Source organism: Medicago sativa, chromosome 1, assembly GCF_051527215.1.
Source record: "Medicago sativa cultivar Bolivia chromosome 1, Bolivia_mono, whole genome shotgun sequence".
Taxonomy (NCBI): Eukaryota; Viridiplantae; Streptophyta; class Magnoliopsida; order Fabales; family Fabaceae; genus Medicago; species Medicago sativa.
In genome coordinates, this window is record NC_140749.1 from 18,250,007 (window position 1) to 18,258,592 (window position 8,586).

The 8,586-nt window shown below is 34.3% G+C and overlaps 2 protein-coding genes across 2 annotated transcripts; one reads left to right on the forward strand and one right to left on the reverse strand.

Annotated features, from left to right (window-relative positions):
• Positions 1–449: 449 nt before the first annotated feature.
• Positions 450–3,890, forward strand: LOC146953296 (1-aminocyclopropane-1-carboxylate oxidase homolog 4-like). Its single transcript, XM_085708533.1, has 3 exons — positions 450–971; positions 2,762–3,136; positions 3,412–3,890. Exons 1-3 carry the CDS (start codon positions 477–479, stop codon positions 3,658–3,660), a joined length of 1,119 nt encoding a protein of 372 aa, XP_085564659.1. The 5' UTR covers positions 450–476; the 3' UTR covers positions 3,661–3,890.
• Positions 3,891–4,373: 483 nt separating this feature from the next.
• Positions 4,374–8,073, reverse strand: LOC146953297 (uncharacterized). Its single transcript, XM_085708534.1, has 6 exons — positions 7,622–8,073; positions 6,142–6,259; positions 5,692–6,026; positions 5,463–5,594; positions 5,282–5,380; positions 4,374–5,203 (listed from the first exon to the last, which is right to left on the reverse strand). The coding sequence occupies exons 1-6, from the start codon at positions 7,966–7,968 to the stop codon at positions 4,714–4,716; spliced, it is 1,521 nt and encodes a 506-aa protein (XP_085564660.1). The 5' UTR covers positions 7,969–8,073; the 3' UTR covers positions 4,374–4,713.
• Between the last annotated feature and the right edge of the window lie 513 nt (positions 8,074–8,586).

An 8,586-nucleotide genomic window follows, 5' to 3' on the forward strand; every position in this document is an offset into this window, starting at 1 on the left:
GGTTTAATCCTCCAAACTTTGCATTTATCATGCATTTTCCACGTGCGACTCGTACCATGTCATGTTAGCTATAATATCCTAACCACTTTTGACAATTCTAGAAAACTCCAATTTATGAAATGAGTAATGATATTTTGACATCCATTTGATGACAACTTTGTTGACAACCTTGTTTTTCTCACTTCTTATTGGTCAAAAACAATCGAGAGAGAGAAAAAGGAAGAGAGAGAATAACAACATCATGTGAGTATGAGAGAGAAAGTTGTCCAAAAATTATCAAAAAGTGATCGTCAAAATATCATTTCTCTTATGAAATTTCTGAAAAATCAAAATCAATCAATTTCACATTGTGGAGTTTGAGTGCACAACTTTTACTACTCAAAATCAAACTCAACTCAACTACTTATTTTCTTCCTTCAAAATCAAAACCCAAACCCCACACACAAACATTCCCATTATTCATTTAATTCATAACAATGTCATCATCACCAATCGCCACCCCTTCACCACCACCAACCACCGTCTCATCACCACCGTACGACCGTGTAAAAGCCGTGAAAGACTTCGACGAAACAAAATCCGGCGTAAAAGGCCTAATAGACTCCGGAATCAAAACCATTCCATCATTCTTCATCCATCCACCCGAAACTCTGTCTGACCTCACTCCACGATCAGATTTCCCCCAACCAGAAATTCCCACAATCGACCTCTCAGCCATAAACCATTCCCGTGCCGCTGTCGTTGAACAGCTTCGTTCCGCTGCAAGTACGTTTGGATTCTTTCAAGTGATCAACCATGGAGTCGCGCCGGAGTTGATGCGAAGTGTGATTGGTGCTATGAAGAAGTTTCATGAACAGCCTGCGGACGAGAGGAAGAAGGTGTACCGTAGGGAGATGGGAACTGGTGTTTCCTATATATCTAATGTTGATCTTTTCGCTTCTAAAGCTGCCAGCTGGCGTGACACACTCCAGGTTCGAAAATTATTTATGAGTACACAGTCACTTTGATCTTTGATCTCTACTATAGTTTTTAAATATATCACAAACACATTCAGGTGTCTTTTTGTTAGTAATTTTATGAACTTAATTGACCAAAGAAAAAACACGACTAGGAATAAGCTTGTTGATAAATGATAAGTTAGCTTATAGCGATGAACTTATAACAGATAGTTGATGGTGGATAAGCTAGCTGACAGAATTTTATGAACTGTTTATTTAAAAAATAGCAAATAGTTGAAAAACCAGCTTATAGAGGATGAACTTATAACAAATAGCTGTTAGTGGATAAGCGAGCTGACAGAATTTGTAGTGTTCAGTAGAACTAATGGTTGAACTAACTTTTAAATATGAAATGACATAAAAGTGATATTTTTATGAATATTTAATTTTTTTAAATTAAGATTACATGGGTAAAGCTTAGATGAATAATGATAAGCTATAAGTTTTAACCTACTTATAAAAAAATGCTATAAGTTAGTAAAAATAAGCTATAAGCTTGTGAAAAAGTGTTGGTTACCAAAAATGATCTTTTTAGTCAAAAGAGAAGTTATAAGCTATTAGCTCAAAATTACGTCTTGTCAAACAGACCCTAATATAATAAAAATTAGGTCAAATGCATCTAAAGGTCCTTTAAGTTTTTCGTTTTTCCCAAAGTGATCCTTTAAGTTTCAAAAGTCCCAAACAAGTCCTTTAAGTTTCAAAAGTCCCAAACAAGTCCTTTTAGTTTTTGAATCGTTTCAAACAAGTCATTTTAGAGGATGATGGTGATGATTCAGATGATAGCAACAAAGAGCAGTATCCACCATTTGACATACCTAAAAAGATGACTAATTTTAAGTGGGTGTCAGGAGCCAGATTTGGTACCAAAGATGAGTTCAAGGAAGCAATTACCAACTATGCTATCTAAAATAGGACTTGTTTGAAACGATTCAAAAACTAAAAGGACTTGTTTGGGACTTTTGAAACTTAAAGGACCACTTTGGGAAAAACGAAAAACTTAAAGGACCTTTAGATGCATTTGACCTAAAAATTACTTTTAGTGACTAATAAAGTGAAACTAAGTGTGCACAGTGCACTAAATGAAAGTTGAAGTAAACTTCAAATGATGTCCATGAGAAAGTGAAAAAATATGAAAATTCTGTTAACTAATCATTTCAACAGAAAGCATGAATACTTTTAAAATTACAGGTTAAATAATTTGTATTTCTAAATTAAAAAATGCAGTTGGAACAGTATTTTTCAATCATGTATTGCAAGAATAAGTTTATCTTAGTCAATTCTATTTACCGATTGTTACGAACCGATTCAGTTAGTTAATTGTTTTTTGGTCGTTAGTAGTCAATGATTTTTATAGTTAATTCTGTTTGTTGACAGTTAGTTTAACTGCATCTTGAATGTTTATCACTCTTTCAACTTCTTTAATCTCTTCATGTTTTTCTTCTTTTCTTTATGCCTTCTTCCGATACGTTTGATTATGTTACTCACACACTAAATAGGTGATTTTGATTAATTCATTTTTGCATAAATAGAAGTTAGTTTTATATGCAATCATCAATTTAGTTTCTAAATTTGCAGGAACAAACACATTGTTTGAAATTAAAACTCCTCAATTTCATCAGTCTTTTATAACAGTCTCAGTGATTAACATGATTCAACCCAATGGGACTAATGTGCTCGACAAATTCAAATTAAGAAATTATTTTAAAATTACAATTTTCAGAACCAAAATGGTATTTCATCGTTATTTCAATGGAATTTTGCAGATTAAGATGGGACCTGTCCCAGCGGAAGAGAAGGAGATTCCGGAGGTATGCAGGAAGGAGGTGATGGAGTGGGATAAAGAAGTGGTGCGTGTGGGAGATATTTTGCTGGGCTTGTTGAGTGAAGGGTTAGGATTACGTGAAGAAAGGCTCACAGAATTGGGTTTGTCGCAAGGGAGGGTGATGGTTGGCCACTATTACCCATTTTGCCCTCAGCCTAATCTTACCGTTGGACTCAATTCTCATGCAGATCCTGGGGCATTGACAGTATTGTTGCAGGATCATATTGGTGGCTTACAGGTTAGGTCCCAACATGGTTGGATTAATGTCAAGCCTCTTGATGGAGCTTTGGTTATCAACATTGGAGATTTATTTCAGGTCAATTATATTTTCTTTCTCTTATTTTTTTTCTTTCCTTGTCTTTTCTTTTTGAATAATACTATGTAGTACAAAACTTTTTGCGCGCGAACTGCACGAATGTTCACATCAATTTTTCAAGGAAAGAAGAAAATTTATTGTGCTTTGATGGAAATCACAGGGTTAATTGCCAATTAGTGTTTTGTGATTGTGTCGTACCTTTTCTTTTCGTAATGCCAAGCATTTTGCTGTCCTTTTTTAATTTCGATTTCTCACATCCATAATTTTTGTCTCAGATAATTTCGAACGAGGAGTATAAGAGTGCTGATCACCGTGTATTAGCCAATCCTTCTAACGAGCCACGGGTCTCGATTGCTGTTTTCCTAAACCCGGGTAATAGGGAGAAGCTCTTTGGTCCTTTACCAGAGCTAACATCAGCAGAGAAGCCAGCTCTTTATAGAGATTTCACGCTCAACGAATTTATGACAAGGTTCTTTAAGAAAGAGCTTGATGGTAAATCATTGACTAATTTCTTCAGAAAGTGATGTATCTATAAAGCAGCGGTTTCTGGTAGTGATATATCAATGTAATAGTAACTTTGTAAGATGGCAACTGTACTGCTCATGCTTATTTAAGTTATTAGGGAAGTACATTGCTGAATAAAGGGGTTGTATATGTATGTATATATTAGGAGCAGACTTGTTCATTTCCACATAATATACAAATTTATCATGTGCTCTACATTGACACAATGCTTACCAAGCCGTTACACTAATCTGGTAATTTTTAATGTTACTTTTATTGAATTTACTGTTTCTTGATTGTGCTGTAATTAGTTGCATTATAAAAGGGTATTATTTGAAAGGATCCACTCATGACTCATGAGTGCTTCCATGTCCCGAATACTTCAGGAAGTTCTGGTACCATTATTGATGAATCCTATGATATTGTGAATCAAAATCAATTCCTATCATCTTATGGTATCGGTTCAATTTCAAAGAAATCTATATAATTAGTTAATTATTAGCAATTTTTTTTTATTTTACAATTTTTTTTCTTCACAAAATACAGAAAACCAACATTTGCGATCTTATTATAAAAGGGTATAATAAGCACTACAGCACATGAACTTAGAGTTTGGGGAGTAATTTGAACAACCACAAGTTTCTTTTAAAATAGAAAAGAAAAAAAATAGATATTACGAGCTTTAACATTAAATAATTCTTTGTCGGCATCAAATGAGTACATACCAAAAGAATTTGAACATCAGAAGCAACACTGAAATATATTCTCTTTGCTTGTCATTATTGTCTACGTAATCAAACTTCTCTAATTTCAACTAGAAAGATGAAAACCCCCGATGTATCTTTCTATTTGTCCACAAAAAAGTCCTAATTTTCCAATATAGCTTATGACATGGATATGCCAAAATTTTACAACTCCACTGAGACACTGACCTAGGTGCAACATATTCTTTCAACTCAACACAATACAAAAAACCTAAAGTATTTTACACATATTGCCTCTGTTATTGTCCACAAAATTCAACGCCTCGTACAAATATAAAAAGCATGGTCATAGCGTTTCTTCCTGGAATTCTACCTTGAATTCTTACCCTTTCCAAACCATTCGGCCATCTCATCATCATCAGTACTCGAATTATCAGAAGAGCAAAACTCATCATCGGTTTCACTTTGCCAAGCATGCCTTTTGGACTGATTTGGCGACTCGTTCTTATATACTTCTGCCCTTTGTGGCTCAGACATGCTAGTCTTACCTCCAGCAATAGGAAAATCTAAATATTCCGAATTATCATTTGAGTTCTCTAAGTACTTGTGATTTTCAATTCCTTCTTCTACAAATCTCGACTTATGTGAATCTCTGTTCCTGCTCTTTCTTTCTGACGTCCTTGGTGATTCTTTATTACTATCAAACCGACATCCTGCAAAAGCAGGTCTGCTTTTTTCACAGTGGTTTCTATCTTCTCTCTGAGATTGAAGAGAAGAGTTTGAAGCATTTGACACCTTAGGTCTTCTATGATCACATTTCAGGCAAACCATGTTTCTTCTGAAATTGATGTAGTTACACCTACACAAACAGTTTCCGTTTCAGTACCGAGTAAAACAAAATAACAAAAATAACTGAACCAAAATAACAATAACTTACGACTCGCATTCCCACTCCCCTGGATTAATGCGACGGTTTGAAGGCCCCTCTTTACATTGCAAACATCTTGTATTCTTTGCAAAATTGAGGAAGTTGCATCTGCATACATCAAATTAATAGTCTTACTTAGAAATTAAATACTAGTGACATAATAAAGCTACACGATATGAATAGAGATTACTTGTCGCATATCCAGTCTCCCTTCTTCAAAGGTAAGTGACTATTATCCTCCTTCAATTGCTTTATTTTTTCCTCACAGAAGTTGTCACAGTGGAGGCACTTGATATTTCTAGCAAAGTTGTGGAAATTGCATCTAGCAATGAATTCAAAACGAAAAGACAAACAAGTTAAGAGAAAATAGTGCAAGCTCTTTACAATGAATGATTACTATATGGAAATAAAAGTCATACTTGGGGCAAAGCCAATCGCCTTTCTTTAACTGAACATCTTTTTTGCCCTTATCTAGAGGATTCAGATGAACTTCTTCGACAGCAACCTCTGTGATGTCTGGAAAAGTAGGGGTTTTTTCTTCAGTACTGCACTCCACTATCTTTTTCAGTAGTCTTCTAACAGATTCATTTACCATTTTATTTAGAGATGGTTTGTTATCCACTGAACCGATGATTGGGTCAAGTCCATAAGTAAAAATAATACGCATAACATCAACTGTTCTTCCACCTTCATCTTCGCGTGCTTTCACAAATGCCCTTTCACAGTCCCCCCTCAAATTACACGCGCTACACACCTGGTTGAAACATCAGTGAATTGAAGGTAAGGAAAATTTTGTTGTATGTAAAAGCAAAATTGTGAACTATGCAATAAAGAAAAGTAAATGACTGTAGAAAATGGTTATCACCAACATTTCCCTCATCAATGCCTGCATATGCTCTCAGACGCTTTCCTGAGTTGACCACTTTTCTATCTAAGCTTGGACATCCAAATGTTACAATAACTCTTATATCTTTTCGAGACAAAAACCTGGCAAGAAAAGTCAGTTGGAAAGTTACTTCTGAGCAAATTATGTTTATCTCGCAACAAGAAGAAATAAAAAAAAAAAATGTTGCACAAATTACCATTTCCAAATTGACATTAACTTTTTTTCAAGTCCATAAGCAAGAAATTGTCATTAATCCTTAAATGAATCTACACTAGACTAGATATGGCATGTTAAATACCAAGCCTCCTTTTTTCTTGTAATTTACAACCTTATGATTGTGAGTAACATCTACAGGTATGTAATCTAAACTATTATACCATGATCAATGGCAGATAGAAAGGTTAGAAAAATCACACTGTTATATAATCTTATGACTGGAATAAACTTTTTAAGACGCGGCATAACCACCAAATCCTTTGCAGTTTTCTGCAATTGATAGTACAATTATTTGCAGAAAATGTCTATAGTATTGAACATGGAATATAAAGAAATATCTGAAACACACTATGAACATGTCCAAGCGGATGGTGTAGATAATCTTGAAGTATTCCTATCACCAATCAATTCACACATGTTTGTCTCTTCATTATTTTTTAAATCAAACTCAAAATCATCTAGTCTGTGATGTGCTTTTACGCACGTAAGATCTAATAGTCTAATACCCACATCCTTTCTAATACACATGCAAGGGAGTATTTACCTTTCTAATACACATGCAAGGGAGTATTTACTTTTACAAACCCCCTTTTTTTTTCCTCCATATTTTTGGTTATTTTAGAAACAGAATACCCACGTTCAGAAATAAATTACTTCATCACAGCCTTAACAATTAGAGAGTTCAAATGGAACTCGTGTTCTTTCCCTCTTTGAACCCACAGATCTATAAGGGGATAAATTCTGAACTAAAAGTCAAAATTCTAGTATCACTCAATTCAATCAACTACAAATAATTCACTCAACTCACTCATTCTAAACTTAAAGCCCTGTTTGGATAAATAGTTTCGTTAAGTGTTTATAGCACAAACGCTTGCCATATAAGTGCTTATGTAAGCTATTTATACAACACAAGATAAAATATAGTCAGAATATTTTTATACAAGCTATAAGCTATTTTCATAAACTATACTAGACAGCTTATGGAAAGAAGCTGAAAACAACTTATGAACATGTCATAAGTTGTTTTTATAAGCTATCTCAAACAGTCTCACACGTGATTATGTCAGTAAAATAAGCTCAAATAGTGCTTGTGAATTGAAACAAGACAAACCATTTTACACTATCAATGTCACACAGTTCAAAACACAAACACCTTGCCTACATACCCAAACACAACATTCAAAACCAACCCTTTCAGAAAAACAAAGCAAACCCAAATCATATAAAAAGAACCCATTTTTATTTACCTTAAAATATGAGAATGGTCTCTACCAAAATTGAGACAAGCAGTTCTAATAAGATTGGATTCTTTTGCACCCAAATGAGGATTCTCAAATGGGTTACCCTCTGCATGGAAATGACCCTTTTTGATCAAACATTCCATTAAGTCTACCCATTCAGGCCATGGATGAGAAATCTGAAAAGCGGGATTTTCTCGTAGTTGTTGATTCTTCCATTTGGGTTCATCAAACTCGTTTTGGTTTGGATTGGAAAGAGTGTGAATGAGTGAAGTGTTGAACGTTTTGCCATTCAAATATGTGTTTGTTGGGTTGTAGTGAAAATGATGACATCGTTTCAAAATGTTTTGGATCATTTCCTCCCACTACTCTTTTTGGATTCATCTAAGTTTCAAGCATGATAATTTTTGGTTATATGATTCATAAATGTCATTAGAACATACCCAATGCGAAAGTTTCAATGGTTATTATACTAAACATTTGACCCGATACTAAATAGGCAATTACCCATGAAATTGTAAGTTTCGTCAATTACTCTCCTGAAATTAACAAAACTTCAATTACCCCATGAAATTGTACAACGTTAATCAATTTACCCCCTCCGTCAAATTCTTCTGTTAGTCAACATGATGTTTTGCAAATATCCCCTGAAGTTTTGCACTTATGTGCAAAATGCCACATGAACTTGAAAATTTATATATTTTTTTCTTATCCTTGACTCAAAAGATATTAAAGGCAAACAATTAACTGAGGCCATTTTCATTGTTAAATGTCAAAATGAAATATGGAACTAGAAACAACATATGGAACATTTTCTTAGGCCATTTTCATTGCAATGAGAACACATTTGGAATCCACACTCACCCACCAACCTCACAATTATCATCTTCTTCATAATCACCTTCATAGTAGATTTTACAATTTCCATAACATGTTTCACAAGAAACAAACTTTATATCACAACAAGCCTCACA

Bases quoted from the DNA above. Each gene is read 5' to 3' on its own strand.
- LOC146953296 (XM_085708533.1), top strand. From the start codon at position 477: ATGTCATCATCACCAATCGCCACCCCTTCACCACCACCAACCACCGTC. The intron at 972-2,761 runs GTTCGAAAATTA...GGAATTTTGCAG, and splicing joins GCTGGCGTGACACACTCCAG to ATTAAGATGGGACCTGTCCC. The intron at 3,137-3,411 runs GTCAATTATATT...TTTTTGTCTCAG, and splicing joins ACATTGGAGATTTATTTCAG to ATAATTTCGAACGAGGAGTA.
- LOC146953297 (XM_085708534.1), bottom strand. From the start codon at position 7,968: ATGATCCAAAACATTTTGAAACGATGTCATCATTTTCACTACAACCCA. The intron at 5,595-5,691 runs GTATGACTTTTA...ATTCATTGCTAG, and splicing joins GGCGATTGGCTTTGCCCCAA to ATGCAATTTCCACAACTTTG. The intron at 5,204-5,281 runs GTAAGTTATTGT...CTGTTTGTGTAG, and splicing joins GGGGAGTGGGAATGCGAGTC to GTGTAACTACATCAATTTCA.